The sequence below is a fragment of the Microtus ochrogaster genome, linkage group LG4 (genome assembly GCF_000317375.1).
Source record: "Microtus ochrogaster isolate Prairie Vole_2 linkage group LG4, MicOch1.0, whole genome shotgun sequence".
Classification (NCBI taxonomy): Eukaryota; Metazoa; Chordata; class Mammalia; order Rodentia; family Cricetidae; genus Microtus; species Microtus ochrogaster.
Genome location: NC_022030.1, coordinates 30,886,408 through 30,904,608, shown reverse-complemented (window position 1 = coordinate 30,904,608; position 18,201 = coordinate 30,886,408). Strand labels below are relative to the sequence as shown.

Below are 18,201 nucleotides of genomic sequence, written 5' to 3'. Positions count from 1 at the left end.
CAATGGTTGTCTCGTTTCTGCGTCCTAGAAGACTTAGCTGTAGAAGTAGGAAGCATGGCTGACTGCAGCATTAGCCTCCTAGCCTACCCCGGGACAGGCTTTTGTTTCGCTATTAAGGTTTTTGAAAACGGAAATATTTGGTTTTAGAGCGATAACGTGACGATAGCTGCTATACGTGGGTAACTGCCAAATGCTTTGTACATATATTTTCATTCAGTCTTTTAAGAATCCCATGAAGGTTTCAGCTGGAAAATGTTAAGTTAGTGAGGTTGTGTAACTTACCCTAGTAACATTTTGCTTTGAGTAAACCTCTGAATCTTTACTAGAAAGTAGATCTGAATTCTATTGTCCTGCCATTGTTCTTCTTATTCCAATTTCTTCAGTAACATTTTCAGTGGTTCAAAGTTGTATTTATCCGTTTAAGAAAGCACAGAGTGGTGTGTGTGTGTGTGACAAATGACGGTCATGGTCTCTGTGCATCTTCTGTGTGTGACGTAGAATTAAATTTTTCACAACCTCAAATAGTCTTTCTTGCAGTATAGGCTATTTAAAAAACAACAACAAACAAGTCCTAAAACTGATGAATAGAAGGGTCATTATTGTGCAATCAAGCTTGCTATTTTTTTAAGTTTTAAATCAATGTGATTTGTAGAGCGAGGGTATTAAATTGAACATTATGAAAGTTATGAGGGTAATAAATTGAGCAATTAAAAGAATATGGAATCTAATGGTAGACATATGCACGGTTTGTGCGGTCTTTCTGAAAATTTGAAATATAGCAAAACTTTGAGCTCTCATAGAAACAGATCATTGGGAAGAGGTATTTATGGAACATGAAGGAAAGGTTCGGCTATGTGTTTGGGGTGGTAGGTGCGCGAGAATAGCTTGGGAAACATTCTTTGAAGTCTTCCAATTGTTTATTTCAAGGAGACTAGGAACTTCCTCTGAAATAGCCATGAATTCCAGACCAAAGAGCTGACTCAGCAGAAAGGTATATTCCAGGCAAACTAGCTGACGCAGCGAAAAGATGTATATTCCTTTTGAAAGGGAGGGGACTCGGTGCCAAAGCTATATGGAACTTGGTTTGTAGAATCAAAAATCTATTCTAGCTTACTTTTCCTAGCCCGAAGAAGCCAACATTTAACACTTTTTGTGTAGTGTCTTCCTAGTGGCTTGATTTAGCTCTCCTTTATAGCAATGTTTCCTCTGGAAAATGTTTTGGGGATCTCAGGAAAACTGGTTATGTATTTGAGTTCTGATTGAACAACTGTTATTGGAGCTCCAGTTTCCTTTGTTTTTTTTTTTGTTTTTTGTTTGTTTGCTTGTTTATTTGTTTTGGTTTTTGGAGTGGAAATTTGCTCTTTTGTGGCGAACATTATTGGAACTTATGGGAATGATAGCTTGAAAGATTTCTGTAAGGGATCTCTAAATGCTGTGCGATACTGGTGACTCATCCAGGGTGTTATTTGAAAGGATGGAGCCAGTACCTGTGAACATATGAGAGCGAGAACTCTCATCCAGGGCAGTGGGGAGTCTGTGGAGCAGTGCAGTAAGATGGAGTGCTGTAACAAGGTAACAAGGTCACCACAGCAGCAGCAGGACAGGAACCCAGCCGGCATCCTTTGCCAGAAGGTCTATCCTAACCTTGGCTGCTTATATGTATTTCTGTTTTTTGATTTAGTTTTGTTCTGTCAGTTAAATAACATCAGAAACTCCTTATTCATAGCCGTAGTTAGCCAATTATAGAAACAGCTGCTGTTTACTAAATCCCTAACGTGGGCTAATTGTCCTGCCACCTGCATTCCCATGTAATCGCCAAAGCTTGTATGAGATGTATAACCTCATTTCCTCAGGAGGCTAGAACTGGGCAAGGCACAGCAGAGCCAGTTTCAAGGGGGGAAGTTGAGTTTGCTTGCTGGAGTGGAGCAGCTCTCAGACTCCCAGCAGTGTCAGCATCACCTTGGAGCTTAAATCATTGGAATACTTGGGTCTCATCGACATACTTCAAATATTTATAAAATGAGGGAAATATCCATAATCAAAGACAATTGTAAGAATGTTCATTCACAACACAGTAATTGATCCCTAACATTATTTCACATTTAGACATACATTGACAGTGGTAGTGTCTTTGCTGTGCCATAGGGAAAACCGACCTTAATGCTGCTCAAGTTATCTGAGTAGGACTCATAGCCAACTGAATGGCTCAGACAAGTTTTGAACATGCCCAATTTTGCATTCATGGTTGAGCAACATGTTAGGAAGCCCCTGCATTAAAAAACTAAGTCTTTAGCATATAAAAACATTTAGTAATTTCATTCCCTTGAGAATTTTTTTTTTTTTTTGTATTTTGTAGTGCTGTATACAGCTGAGGTAGTTAAATAAGACCATAGGTGAGCAAGGTCAAAAGTATGATAAAGGGAAAAAAATCTTGGATATTGGTAAGTTTTGTGGAGGAGTATTTATGCTGAGATAAGCCAAGCACCATGAGGACAGAGATTCTATTTTGTCTGTTTCATATCATTTTTATTATAGAAGATAACTTGATTTTCTGTAATAACGAACAGCGCACAGTCGTGGACATGGTGAACATGTGTGCTGCCTCTATGTGTCTGTTGTTTTACTCTCTTCTCCATTTGTATGGGGAAGCGGCTAGTACATGACTAAACTTGCCTGCTTGTTGGAACTGCTTGGGAAACTTCAAAACATACCCAAGTGCTACCCAAACATCCTTGCAGACCAGGCTGGATGGCCTTGAACTCACAGAGATCCGCCCACCTCTGCCTCCCCAGTACTGGGATTAAAGGCACATGCCACCACAGCCCAGCTCTACCCAAGCATTCTAAGTGGTATGGAGTTTGTCCAGAATTTCAGGCACAAGTACCTTTAATGTGTGTATGTATATTCAACTCTTACATGGGCTATGACAGGTAGAGCTTACTTATAAAAGAAGTAGGACCCAAGAGATCAAATACAATTCTAAAGGACAAGAGTCCAACCTAGGGATTTTGAATCCTAAGTCCATGCGTTTAAGCATTGATTGGTTCAGCTTTTTAATAATATCTCTCATATATTAAAATAGAATTACCGAAAAATAAATGGGAGAGTTACCCAGTCTTATATTCTATTGAGGGCTACTTGTTCGGCCCACCATTATAACAAGGCCCTTTCCTGCCTAACCTGCTTCTTCTTCTGCACCTGCTTTCTCAAGTGCAGTTCAGGAAATGATTTAACCCCTCAGTCCTCTGAATGCTCCAGTTACATCTCTAACAATGGTTTCTCCACATTTCCTTCGCTTCCCTGTTCTACTCCAATCTCACTGACTGGTTGTTGAACACGGGAAACACACCAAGCATACTTCTGCTTCAATATTTCATGTTTCTTCCCAGCATGATCTCAGCACATCATGCCGGCTGTGATCAGATGTCACGGTATAGGAGAGGACGTCCTAGCACGCGCTTGGTTGTTGACTCATCCCTGTCTCTCTCCGGCGAATGTCTAAGCTTGGCTGTGGGTATAAGCTTACCGTTGTTCGGAGGGCATGCATTCTTGTCCTCTCGGCAACACTAATAAGACCCAGCTGAATTCCATAAGTGGTGTGTGTGCTGTAGGTGGGGGAATCACTTACTAATTCATATTATCTGGAGGAGAAAAGGTGCTACACACCTTCTCACCTTATCCTCTGGATGATTTCTGCTTCCAGTGTGCATTATTTGTTGAAAAGACTAGTAGGAAATAGAAATCAGTATTTTTTTTTTGAGATTTGCATGTGTATTTTTATGTGTTTGGGTATTTGTCTGCATGTATGTCTGCATCGGACCCCATGGGACTACAGTTGTGATCCGCCAGGTAGGTGTTTGGAATTGAGCTCGGACCTCTGGAAGAATACACTATGGAGCCATCTCTCCAACCCCATAAATCAGTAGTTTTACAACCAAAAATAGCAATCATATTTCTGTCACTGGTCATTAGATTCTTGACTGAGCTATTCAGAATTTTACATTGATGTGTTCTCATTTCACAAAGAATATTTAAATTAAAAACAGCAAAAACAACACTATCTCTAAAATGAGATGGTTCTTGTATCATTTATGTTACAGTACTTAAACTAGAGGTACGGTTGTTTCTGTTTAATGAAATGTGTCTATTAGAAGTGAATAGTATTTATTTAATAAATATGTTCAGTTCAACAAAAACCAGCAGCATTCTTAGATTTCCATTTTATATTAGTAAGTAACTTAATTTATAGCAGTTCCTATAGAAATGTTGGTTTATTAAGTATTCAGTATGTGTGAAACACTATGTTACCTCAGTCTTCACAGTTACAGGCTGTTGGTATACTCTCATGTGTACACACACACACACACACACACACACACACACACACAGAGAGGTGGAGAGGGAGAGGGGAGGAGAGAGGGAGAGAAACTGAGATTCAGAAACGCTAGCATAAGTTGTTAGTTGTTTAGTAACAGACTGGTAAAAAACATACCCTTTCTGTTATACTAAAATATTTAGAGATGTTTAAGTGGAAACAAGATAGAAAGCACACAGAGCTCCCAAGGATGTATGCCATTTAGTAACAACAAAGCTGAGCCGAGATTGTCTACAGCTGGGAAGCTATAGAAGCCTGTGAGATTTTTCCTTATGAAACACCTTGTACTATTAAATCATGCATAAAAATAAGAATAAAAAGCTTTCTTAATAAATAATTTTTTCTTTGTTCAGTTTAGTCCCAAATGATTTTAACAATTTTATAAATTGTAACAATTTTATAAAGTCAAGACTTTGTAAAAGTAATCTGTAATATTTCATAGAAAGCCATTAGTTAAACTGGAATCAGACTTTTAGAAATAAGAATTTTGGAATGTACTTACTCTGTAAATCTATTTAGTTATATTGATCAATATTTTTTAAATATTTGGTTAAGCAGGGTTTTTTTTTTTGTATCAGTAGTCACCAAGTGAAATATTTGATACACAATTCCATCTTGGCAAGTAACTAATTTTAATATCACCAATGTTCAGATACATGTAGACAGCTTTGTAAAGGTTAGTTTGAAATAATATCATTAGCATACGGTAGTTAATTAGTGGGTTTTTATGGAGGGGTTTTCTTGGGAGTTTCATTGAATCGTATGTAGTTTCTTGACAAATGCATTATATTAGAAGTCTATCAATTGTGCTAGATTTGCTTAAAAGTTTCAAACTATCAGCTTGAGAACTGTTGGCTGAAATCTTGTTTGCTAATAATTATTACAGAATAGTTATGTTTACTATAAGACTCTTTTTAACTGAACCTTTACAGTTGATTTGTTGCCATCACTGATTGATGCTCAATTTTCAGTTAGTATCAAGCATACATTACATGTTTTCTGTCATTGTCTACACAAAATTTTGTATTATAATTTGCATTATATTCTCACTTGTCAGGTACTTTTTAGATTTGAATCGAGTGTAATCTTTGTTATATTGTGACATCTTATCCACTTCTAATGCATTTTACTAGAATTTAATCTCTATTACTTAATTTTGTGGCAGAAAATATATTTTCGTTTTGGTGGCCTTTGTCAAGTTATTGGTTCTGGTATCTTTTAAAATTATTTTTTTTATGTGTTTCTAAAAGACACTCTTCAAATTAATTGTTTGCATTGCATTTTAGGTAAAAGGATTGCTGTTTCAACTCGGGGAAGCAGTAGCCTCATTGTCTTTGTATTTAAACTGTAGCAGCAACTTGGAGATCAACAATGAAGCCATGATATCTGAGAACAAAGGAGCATTTGCCAACTGAATGTCAGCACATTGCACGTGATGGTATAAAAACACTGCAGCAGACCTGGGTGTCAGCTAGCACAGCGAGAATGTTTTCTTCCAAAACTATTTACTTGAACAAGTTTTAACACAGATTCTTGAATTTTATATATATCAAATGAAATAGAAAAATGAGCGAAGCCCCCAGATTCTTTGTTGGGCCTGAAGATGCAGAGATAAACCCTGGAAATTATCGTCGTTTCTTCCACCATGCAGATGAAGATGAGGAAGAGGACGATGAATCTGTGAGTCGTTTCTTTTGTGATAACCAGTACAGCACAGAACTTCACTAAGTGTAGTTCGGGTAAATGAATGCTACGGTTTTAAATTAAGACTGCCTTTCAACATGCAAATTTGTTAAAATGTTTTCAGTTGAAAAAGTTTAAGTGATAATGGACAGACAGGCAATTAAAAAGTGTAGTAAGTATGTCTAGAGATAAGATCCTAAAGTAGTTTAATGACAGCCCAGTGCTGTAAGATACCAAGAAAAACCTTAACTAAGTTTGTGACGTTCACCAGGACTGCCTCCTAGGCCTGCTTGTGTGTGGGAGGTCATGGCCGTCCTGCACCTTAGAAGCAGAGCCTCTGTCACGCACATTTCCCCCCTTATGCTAGTCTAGTGCGTTTCTTATCAGTCCTTGTTCTAGATCACAGGCAGACATTGTTTTATTTTGGGAACTGATTTAAAATACAGACATGAAATGCATTTTCTTAAATTTCAAGTTAAAAATAGAATCTTATTTTAAAAGAAAGACCTGTCACACTTGGTGAAAGCAGTGAGATCAGACACAAACACTTCCTTAGTTTTTGTGGTTTTCCCAGAGAAGTCACTGTGGGTGTGCCTTGCCTTGGAGAGCTCGCCAGGAGGCACACTCTTACTGACTTTTATTGCCTCCCTTTTCTGTTCCGTGATAGTCTGCCTAAGCAACTGTGGGCTGAACCTTCAGAAACCGTGAGATAAAGAAATCCTCCCTTAATGTTTTTGTCACTTACTGTATCATAGCAGTGAGAAATAACTAGCAGCTGTGACCTGTGAAATCTCCTTTAGGAAGATTATAATGAACCAGTTTGAAATTTTTGATAAGGACTAAAATGAATAGGGAAGCCTTAAGGCGGACAGTGAGGGAAAGCAGAGATAGGAGACCCCAAAGCAGTTGTTGTTGATAATCTGATTGGTTTATAATCAAATCCAATACTCATTTGAATTCCAATTTTCATGTTAGAAGACGCAATGTAGAATTATTTTTTCTAGATGTAAAATTTTTATTGCAACATTAAGGAGAAAGTTTATTGAACTACCTTGAGCAGTTTTGTGTAGTGTTATGAGATACATAAAGTCATGGAGAGACAAGTGGTATCTGTCTGTCCGTCCGTCCATCTATCTATCTATCTATCTATCTATCTATCTATCTATCTATCTATCTATCTATCTATCTATCTATCTATCTATCTATCCATCTGTCTATGTCCCTGAATGCAAGCAAGATGCAGAGATAAGAATCAGGACTGAATATTAAGTAATTGTGTGAGCATGTGAGGTACCCAGTATGTTACTGTTTATGATGTGCATATTCAAGTTTGAACGTTGGTTTGGTAAAAAAAAAAAAAAAAAAGTACAATGAATAACTAAACCATTAAGTAGAAATGCCAAGTCTGAATACTGGAGGGAGTGTCAAAGGTCATTGACATCTTCTCTTTTAGCTGTGAGTCATTCTTTTAAGTTCAGAAAGCTATCTATGACCAGCTAATGTCCCACAGCTCCGTCTACAAGAAGACTTGATACTGTGTAGCTCGGTAGTTAGAAATGCATTTGATTTTAGGTAGCCACATTCTTTATCTGACTCTTACTGGACCTTTTAATTGGAATAAATAAATTTTCACTCTCATTTGCTTTCTTCTGCCTGAAGATAAATAAATGCTAGAAGGAGTTGAAAAAGGTATGTTTATTCGTATTTTAAAGTTAATGGAAGCAGTAGCAATGTGCTGAAAATGTTTTATTTTTAAAAGTTTTTTCAGATCTTTCAAAAAAATTGTTTTAATTGTAAACTGTTGTCACTGATAGGACTTTAATGTCTTCAGTGGTGAATATGTCGGTTTTATTGACTCCTATGGCTCACCTACTTCTGGGAGGAAATTGAGAGTGATGTTTTAGAATGCCTATTAAGTCATCTCATTATTTTGTTTTGTTTCTCTTTTAGCCACCAGAAAGGCAGATTGTGGTTGGAATATGTTCCATGGCAAAGAAATCCAAATCCAAACCCATGAAGGAAATTTTGGAACGGATCTCTTTATTTAAATACATCACAGTAGTGGTTTTTGAAGAGGAAGTTATTTTGAACGAACCCGTGGAAAACTGGCCATTATGTGACTGTCTTATTTCTTTCCATTCTAAAGGTATTAAATGGTGGATGGATGGGGACTTTCATCCTCTCTGATTGTAAAAGTAATACATATTAGTTGTAGAGTATTGGATAAAACAGAATGAAGCAAACTCACAGATAAGGGAAGTTAGCATTTTGATAGACTTCTTTCTAATCCTTTTTTTCTCTGTGTGTTTTATTAAATTTGTGTCATAGTTATGTGTAACTTTACATTTAACTTTTCTTAGATTTTTATCAAATTTTCCCAGTTCACATTTTTTTTGTGTCGTGTATTGTGTAAGTGTATAACATACTTATTATTTTATGTTTTATAAAAGGCAGTTATATACATAATGACATTTTTAGGGGAGGTGGCACAATTCAGGTTGATAAATTTATAGATGCAAGCTTTTCTTGAAATTGTAAAGAATATGATAATAATATGTGTTCTTAGGATTTCCACTGGACAAAGCAGTTGCCTATGCAAAACTCAGGAATCCATTTGTAATCAATGACTTGAATATGCAGTATCTCATACAAGATAGGTGAGTGGTGAAGTTCACTGAATTAAGGGAAACAGAAATCCACACTTAGTAATCAGTGTATGCTGTACAGCATCAGATGTTTTCATATGAGTCCTTAAAGTAATACTCAGAGACAGATAATCATTAGCAAACTTTACAGTTGAGGAACCTGACAGTTGAGGAAATCAGTTCACTTACACAAAGTCAAGGGTAGTCTCCCAAGAAGCGGGACTGGGAATTGGATCACATCTGCTTGATTTCTAAAGCCTAGTAAACCATCAAGACTCCAGTGTCCTGTCATGTGACTGACGATTGATTACATTGGAAGTCATTCATTGTAACTGATGATTTCCATGGTAAAGTGTACCCACTAGAAAAGTTCCTTACTATATATCTTAGCATTCATTGAGCATAGACTTCTAGTTGAAATGATAAAAGCCTATATATTTGTCTCTTCATTTAACTGGTGTTTTGTTTTGGTAGCTACATATAATTCTATTTTTCATTATCATTCTACTTTCTTCTGTGTTAATATCGTGAGATTACTTATACATGGAAATACATATAAACTAATTTTGTGTGATGGTAGAATTACCTTTCTCTTAGCGTACTGTAGCATTTCTTATAGCATTAAGAAAAGAAGAGGTTTTTAGTAATTGGGCTATAATCTGTCCTTGTGATAGAGTAGTCTTACTTGACTATATCTCTTCATGTATGTACATTCTTCTTTTAAAGTTTAGTCTTTTGATATGCTACCAAAGTTATTTTATATGAATTTTGGTGACTTTTGTTAGGAACACAGAAAAACAGAAGGTTGATATTTGTACCCCTTATGGTAGTAAAGAGTAATATTTTACTTGTGTGCGAAGATAAATGTATTGTGAAATCTAGAGCTAAACAATAAGGATGTTTTCTGTTTCTTTAGGAGAGACGTTTATAGCATTCTTCAAGCTGAAGGCATTTTACTTCCTCGGTATGCAATTCTGAACCGTGATCCAAATAACCCGAAAGGTCAGAGAACTCAGCAGGCTTCCTTTTGGTTCTTGACTTACTTTTTGTCACTTCCTTACAATTAGTAGAATAGTAGCCTACTTGTTTTTCTTAGAGAATTAAACAAATGAGCACTGTATCTGATCAACATGTCACATTGTGGCTGTAGTGGAGGTGCTGGCCTGTAGCACTGTATCTGATCAACATGTCACATTATGGCTGTTGTGGCAGAACTCACATATAATACCAGGACTCAGAACACTGAAGAAGGTTGATAGGGAACTCAAGGTCATATTCAGCATGTATTTAGTTCTGGGCTTTATACTGTTAGACAACATCATAGAAAACAAAACCAAACGAGACACCATGAGCTAACTGGCTAACTCATAGTATATGGTTTCCTATGTATAATGGTGTGCATATAATTTGAGGGCTGACCATTTGGCACTGGATAATCTTTCCCCGAGGTTCTGAGGGCTGAACCCAGGCCCTGTGTATAATAGTCAGGCTTGTCATGTTGCTGCTGCTGCTGCACTGCCTCCCCAGCTCCAGTGATTGGGTCTACTGAGGCCTAGCATAGTTTTACTAGAAGCATGAAAAGTAAATTTTATGTTTGCTCTTGTAAGGATGTTATCTAAGCGATAGAACAGTTCCTGACCATCCTTGCTTTTATGTTTTGTTTACAGAATGCAGTCTGATTGAAGGAGAAGATCATGTAGAAGTCAATGGGGAAGTTTTCCAAAAGCCGTTTGTAGAAAAGCCCGTTAGTGCAGAAGACCACAATGTTTACATTTATTATCCAACATCTGCCGGCGGGGGAAGTCAAAGGCTCTTCAGAAAGGTAAGCCTTTGGAACTGTTGTGGGAATAATCTTCTTTCTTCTGCATACTTTGTTAAAAAGTCATCAAGCTCTTAATAAAAGGTGAAATCTTGCACTGTTGTCATCTACAGGAAAATTCATAAAGCTGAGATAATGTTGTTAGAAAGTGTGCTGTCACTTCCTGTCCCTGTGGTAAAATGCCACAAGGAAAAGTAGCCTATAGAAGGAAGGGAGAGTTTATTTGAACTTGTGGCTCCAGAGAGATAAGAGGTTGCTGTGCCAGGGGAAGCCTAACTGCAAGCTGCAGGCATGGTAGCTACAGGAGCGGAGAGCCAAGAGCTCCATCTTCAATAGCAAGTGTGAAGTAGAGGGCGCTAACTGGAAATGGCATGGAGCTTTTCCTCTCAGAGCTCACCCCCAGGGAGGCCCGTCCTCCTACAAGGCTGCAGCACTTAATGCACAAACAGTGACACCAATGTCCATACACCCGAGTCTGGGGGGGCATTTCCCATCCAACCACCACAGACAATGTAGTTCATAATGTGAACAGAATTCCTGCCTTCAGAATATGAAGTTACCTGATGTTTTCTCAATCTCCCACTTGCATTTCTATGACACTAGAAATTGAATGAAGATAACCCTTTGTTGGGAAAATTAAATGGAAAAAATGCTATTTTATACAAAAAGTAATATATGTAATTTTTACACACATAAGTGTATGCTTGCTTGTTCCCATAATAAAATAAATGCAAATCAATTCTGAAGTATAATGATATGTTACCTTTTAGAATAAGAAAGGTTTTCTTTTAAATAGGGTAATTGGGAAAGAAGCCTTGCTGTTCTTACAGAGGACCCAGGTAGGTTCATGGCACTCCTGTGGCAGCTCACAACCATCTGCAACTCCAGTTGGAGGGGATTTGATGCTCTCTTCTAGTCTCTAAGCGCCGCATGCATTTGATGCACATATATACATGCAGGCAAAACACCAGTACATATACAGTAAAAATAAATCTTAAGCAGAGTACAAGATGCAGTCTAAATACATATCCATTATAATGGCAAATACTGAAGAGTAAAAATAGCAAGTATAAACAAGACTAGGAGATTTAGACCAGCTAGAACTTTCTTATATATTGTCTGTGAGACTCAGATAATGTAGTTTCTACAAGGTTTTGACAGTATCTGTGTATGTACAGATATGAATGAACATGAACCTCCTAAGAATTTCTTAGAAACATAGCTCTATATGTGGCATGGTCTCATTTTAAGCAGGTTAAAGCAGCAGTGCTGTATTATGCAAAAAGCTTGGCAAACATCCTAGACATATGTGTATAACATGAAATGTTTACATAATAGACACTCTGTAGCAAAAAAATGTACTCAATTCTCTCCCCCCACCTGTCTCTCTTCTCTCTTTTGCTCTCTCTTTCCCTCTCTCTTTCTCTCTCTTTCTCTCGTGTGTATGTCTGGCACATCTATGTGGAAGGGAGGCCAGAAGCACATCACATTCCCTGGAACTGGAGTTATAGGTGGTTGTTAGCAGCCTGATGTGATTGCTGGGAGCTTGGATCCTCTGGAAGAGCAACCAGTACTCAAACACTGAGTTTTTCTCTTCACCCCCAGAGACATAATTTGTTTATTATATTTTATGCTCTTTATGTTATATTTAAGTGAAAAAAATACACCAGAGAACATACACTGCGAAATATATAATAAGCATTGTTAAATCTTCATATATTAAAGTTACTTAATAATTAAGAATATCTACAATACATAGTTCATAAAGGTTACATTTTAGATATATTATAAAAATGAGGATACTACTCTGACTCTTATGTTGATGGACATCTTTTCTCTCTAGATTGGCAGCAGAAGTAGTGTATATTCTCCAGAAAGCAATGTGCGAAAAACAGGGTCATATATATATGAAGAGTTTATGCCTACAGATGGTACTGATGTTAAGGTACGATTCCTTAGATTCTAATTTTGTATTTATGACAAGGCTGATTAAGGCATGGTGGGTTAAAGTGCAGATGCTCCTTGATTAATATTGAGTCATGTCCTGATAAACTTGGTGTAACTTTAAAACACTTTGTTAGCTGGGTATGGTAGTGTAACCTACAATCCCAACACTCAGATTTGAGGCAAAGAAGTCCCTGAATTTGAGGTAAACCTTAGCTCCATATCCAGTTCCAATGCTAGAAGATTTAACAGTGAGAATCTTTTTTCAAAAAAAAAAAAGGAAGAAAAAAATGGCTGTAAGTTGAAAATGCGTTTAATAAATCTAATCTCACAAATATCGTAGCTTAACTGCATGGTGCACTGCATGCAGAACATTTTTATGTTTCACTTGTAATTGCACAGCTGGCAAAAGCTGCGTTTAACTGCTGCTGTCCAGCATCACAAGAGATACTATGTTGTCACCGAACCAAAAGGAAATTAAAATTCAAAGGAAATTTCAACTGGAAGTAAATCACTGTTGTGTCATCCTATGTCAAATCGGAAGTTCTCACGTTCAATACCATAAGGCCACATAAGTCATAGAGACCATATAAGTTTCAGCTCACAGTTTGAGCTCACCAGTATTTTAGAGACGGTAACTCTTTAGCCTCTACTTCTTTTTCCTTATTTTAATGTTACCGTTATTGATACTAGTGATGGAACCTAGGCCCTTATGTGAGATAGGCACGCATTCTAACCCTAAACTCTCCTTGGCCCAGACTTCCTATTCGGTTTTGTATGGTGGATATCATGGATAGTTGGAAGTCCAAGAACTCCTTTTTAAAGAATAGCATTCTTAAGTGCTTAAAACATGAAGTATTCCAAAGACAAAAGATTTTAGTGAAACTCATGAAAGTGTTTGGGTAAAGCTGGAAGTACACATGATTCTTTCCCAGGCTTATGAGTCATACCCTATCAGGCTGAGCATTCTAGTAGCTATCAGCTTTCACACTGATCGATGCAGATCTATGCCAGTGATGGGCTCTCTGACAACTGTACTGTGATATAAAAATGTCATTGCCCATGGTAACCAGTGAAGCTTGCCCCTTCCCAGCCAGCCTTTCTCTGACTAGGCTGTTCTCTCTAAACTTACAAATCTGGGCTTGAACCAGATTTTTTTTTACTGGCAAGTTCACATTGACCACAGGATAACATCCCTGTTCAAAAGACTGCCATATGAACTGTTGCTTAACCTTTCTTCTAACAAACGGCATTTCTTAATTCCTGAGGCATCTCTGCAGCCCTTAACAAATGCTGTTTCTTAACAGTACATACTACAGTCAAATTCCCTTCCTGTCCCAGAATACCTTGCGCTGTTTTTTTCCTCTGCCCTTTCTATTTATTACTTCTGTAGAAAATGCCTTTCCCTTGTCTACATTTAGATCAACTCCCCCCCGTAGAAATATCTTGTAATCTATTTTTCTATTCCCATTGAAGAATTGTATCTTTCTGTAATTAGACATAGACAGTTTTATTGTCATAATGCTCACTTTAATAGTTTAGCACAGAGAATAAAGTCTCATGTTGTGTAAGTAATTATATATAACCCTTTCTAATGTATTGAAAGTCCTGGCATATAAAATAGAAAAGTGTATCTTTTAATAGTTGGAGTCTGAACTATTTTAAACAGGTATTTTTCTTTGAATTTATTATTTTCTGGTTATATATTTAACCAGCAATATATATTACATATATTTATGTTTTTGGAAGGTTTATACTGTGGGTCCAGACTATGCTCACGCTGAAGCCCGGAAATCTCCAGCTCTCGACGGCAAGGTAGAACGAGACAGTGAAGGGAAGGAAGTCAGGTACCCCGTCATCCTCAATGCACGGGAGAAGCTGATTGCGTGGAAAGTCTGCCTTGCTTTCAAGGTAAGATGCTTTGCAAATTATACAGACCCTTGCATTCTAAGTTTATTCTGAACACTAGACATTATTGGGCAAGAAAAAAGTAAGCTGAGGAAATAATTGTATATGTGAGCTCATGTATGTATGCAGGCATTTTCGTGGGTCTGACGTCATTTTCCTGTATGTGTTCTTTCCTTATTAGAGAAAACTAATAAACCTTATTCATTTAGTCAAAAATTAAAGTTATAGAATAACACCACTAACTAGTAGTGTTATCTGACATATTTTTTCAGTAGGTGATAAGTACTTTTTACTTTCATAAAACTAATTAAAATACTATTTGAATAAAATCTATCTTCATTGTTTTATCATTAGCTCTCAATCCTTTGACCTAATATATAGTAAAACATCTTATGAGAACAATATAAATACCTTTTAAAGAAACCTTTTTGCTTTTGTTTTACTTTTCCCTCTTCTACTATTAATTTTTTTATTCTAATTACTAGTATATAGCAAAAATTTAAGTGAAAGTAGTATGACCTACATTTAATAAGGGATGCATTTTGTCTTTTTAAAGAAGTCCTATCTCAGATTCTTCACAAACGCTGATTATATTACTGGTTATTAATAAAAAGAACTACTTATGGGTAGTTATTTGACATCTTTTGTGTGAAGAATGTTAGTCTCTAAATAATCTATAATCTGGTCTTAGAAACTGTTTTATTGTAGTAGAAATCCAAAGATTAATATTAGTCTATGTCTTTATGGTAAGGGAATAATCCCATGGATACATAATGTGTGTTCAGAGTATTTAAGGTAGATTATTTGTAACCTTGGTTTCTTTTTATATAAAAAACTTTATATGATATATTGTTAGGTACTTTAAAATATATAATGTTATTAAAGGACTAGAATGCTGAATCATAATAGTTCCAGTGAATCCTTGACATTTCTAACTTGTTTTAAATAGCAAACAGTTTGTGGCTTTGATTTGTTACGTGCTAATGGACAATCCTACGTCTGTGATGTCAATGGCTTCAGCTTTGTGAAAAATTCCATGAAGTACTATGATGATTGTGCAAAAATACTTGGGTAAGCATTTACCTTTCTTCTGTTCACGTTTGTGTATCTGGTGAGCCATGGAAGTTTTTAGATCACTCTAGAGTAATATGCAGTATTCAGAAGATTCCCCCAAACTATGCCAGATCCTGGGTTGTGCGTTAGGTTGTGAGGACAGCTTAATGGATAATATGCTGCTAAAAATTTTACATCATACTTTGATAAAACATGGGATTAATAGATATTTTTTTATTTTTCCTATGTAATTGTATTTGAAATGTTTCTTTTACCAACTTAATGTTATAAAATAACACTCATGAAATAAAATACCCCAGTAATACAGAAAAAAATTGAAGTTTAGGCTTCTTTTCCATGACTTCTTTATACATTTGTGTTACTTGCTGTTCTAATAAGGTAATCAAATAAATGGAAAAGAAAATATTATGTGTAGAAATACCATTTTTATATGTCATTTCAAAGAGATGTCAAAAGCAATGTGTCATGCTAAATTCTAGTATGAACCATGCTAACTTAGAAAAGAACAATAAATTATGTGTATGTAGGAGAGTGAGAGAAGAGAAGGCAGAAGAAAAAGAAGGGAGAAAGAGGGAGAGAGTTTGTGTGTACTGTGCATATATGGCTGTGTTCATGAGAGTGCTTGCTCATGTGTGTGCTTGTGGTGGCCAAAGAGCAACCTTAGGTGTTGTTCTCAGTACTGTCTACTCTGTCTACTTTTCTTGAGATAGGGTGTCTCGGTCTCTCTCTGGCCTAGAACTCTCCTATGAGCTAGGGTTATTAGTTCTGGGCATCTGTGTCTCTGCCTTCCCAACACTGGGGTTACAGAAGTACACTACCATGCCCGACCTTTCTTATTTTACTGACCTGTGTGGTTCAAACTCAAGTTCTTATACATGGAGGGTAAGCACATTACCAACTGAGAAATCTTTTCAGCCCCTCAAATCAGTTATTAAAACATCTTTCCAACATAGTAGTGACTTGTTAGAAATTATCATATTTACAATAAGTTTGTCAGATATGTAAATGAGTGGGAAAATACTCTATTCACAGGGCTCTTGGTTCCATGCTCAGTACCTCACACACATAACAAAAAAATAACTTAATAAGTGTTTAACAGGTAGTTAATAAATGAAAACATAGTTCTAATTAGAAATATAATTAAAGCAAGCCTCATCTTCAACTATATAAGTTAATCACTAATACATAGTGCTTCATTAGCCTGTCCAATTTAGAGATGCCTATCTTAGGTTTCGTGATCAGGATTTGGTTTGGGGAAATTTTTATGTACTATCACCATTAGGTAGTTTGACTTTAATCTTTATGTTTCTCCATCATGGCATAATTAAATTCCAATTCTGTCTTTGAAATAACTAATTTTTAATAATATTCTTTTGGTCTTAAAGCAATATTGTAATGCGGGAGCTTGCACCGCAGTTTCACATCCCCTGGTCAATACCCTTAGAAGCTGAAGATATTCCCATTGTACCAACCACATCTGGAACTATGTAAGTTTCAATTATGTATTTTTCATTCAGAAATTCCCTGGGTTTTCCACATTAGTCTGTCTTATTACAGTAAAAAGTAAATTTCTCAATGATTATTAGATTACTATGTGCATTTTCATATGACTCAGTTTGAAGGAGATGGGGAATAGGTGAGTTTTTCCAAGGATATACTAAGCTAAACCTCACAAGGTTACGTTAACATCCTGAGACATGATACAGCAAGTACAGAGCCACTTAAAACCTGTATCCGTGCCTGGGTGTTTATGGAATCATACAGCTTTGTTTTTGTCTTGGTACATCTTTGAGTAAATGAATCAGATTAATATGTATTTGATAGCCTTTGCTAGGGAAAAATCACTTGGTTTAATGTCAAGTGATTTGACTAAATGCTTCATTGTCACAAAGTTAGAGACTCATTAACTTGTTAAATATTCTGAAAAGTTCTATTTGGGAGGAAAATTGTATTTGATTATGTTTTGAGGCACCACTTTCAAATTTATTCTACATAGAATATTTTTTGGCTATTAATATCTTTCAGGGATGTGTTCAGTGGTTCACACTTTGAGAATTGAAAGAGAAACTCTTCACTCTGGCATACCACTAAACACTATCCTAAGTTAAATTTTAAATAATTTCTTCTTAGATGACAAGATATCCTAAATATATAAATACAGCAGCCAGCAAATGAGTTGATTTTCCTTTGATAATGGAGTCTCTGCTGATAAGGCAGTGCTACAGGTCAGATATTGACTAAAGCTCAGGCTAGAGTCCTTTGACTTTATTCCTCGCTATCTGTAAAGAAGGAGAAATACTGTGTATCTGAATAGCTCCTCTGGCTTCTTCATTTCTTGTAGAGCCTGCCTTTTCAAAATTAAGTCAACAGAAACCCTTAATGTCAGAGAGATGAGGACCTGGGTATTTTTTGTCATTTTAGGATGGAACTTCGATGTGTAATAGCTGTCATACGGCATGGAGATCGAACACCAAAACAAAAGATGAAAATGGAAGTGAGGCACCAAAAGTATGGCTTAAGAGAAATAACTTACGATTCATGTGTAATTTCGGATTTCTGTTGGTGTGAAGCTCTTTTGATTGATGCATCAGACAGAGCATTTCTACCTACCACTTTTTGATCATGAAAATATTTAAACCTCTGAATGCATACAAACCCATTTAAAGTAATTGTATGTGTTAGCGCCCACAATTTATTTGGGTGTATCTATAACTGTCAGTCTAACCTGCCTTTCGTTTGTCATCATAAATACT

At 36.4% G+C, this 18,201-nt stretch overlaps 1 protein-coding gene across 16 annotated transcripts in view; it reads left to right on the top strand.

Annotated features, from left to right (window-relative positions):
• Ppip5k2 (diphosphoinositol pentakisphosphate kinase 2) overlaps positions 1 to 18,201 on the top strand; it is a 58,562-nt gene that overhangs the window by 829 nt on the left and 39,532 nt on the right. For 15 of the 16 annotated variants that reach the window (XM_013351601.2, XM_026786073.1, XM_013351597.2 and 12 more), the window contains exons 2-11: positions 5,662 to 6,055; positions 8,009 to 8,204; positions 8,625 to 8,715; positions 9,620 to 9,705; positions 10,371 to 10,525; positions 12,366 to 12,467; positions 14,216 to 14,377; positions 15,324 to 15,445; positions 16,834 to 16,935; positions 17,870 to 17,956. In XM_013351601.2, coding sequence (XP_013207055.1) covers positions 5,942 to 6,055; positions 8,009 to 8,204; positions 8,625 to 8,715; positions 9,620 to 9,705; positions 10,371 to 10,525; positions 12,366 to 12,467; positions 14,216 to 14,377; positions 15,324 to 15,445; positions 16,834 to 16,935; positions 17,870 to 17,956 — 1,217 coding nt within the window. In that variant the 5' untranslated portion in view covers positions 5,662 to 5,941. Of the gene's footprint in view, positions 1 to 5,661; positions 6,056 to 8,008; positions 8,205 to 8,624; positions 8,716 to 9,619; positions 9,706 to 10,370; positions 10,526 to 12,365; positions 12,468 to 14,215; positions 14,378 to 15,323; positions 15,446 to 16,833; positions 16,936 to 17,869; positions 17,957 to 18,201 lie in introns of those variants that run through there. The other variant, XM_026786075.1, reaches the window with a different exon arrangement.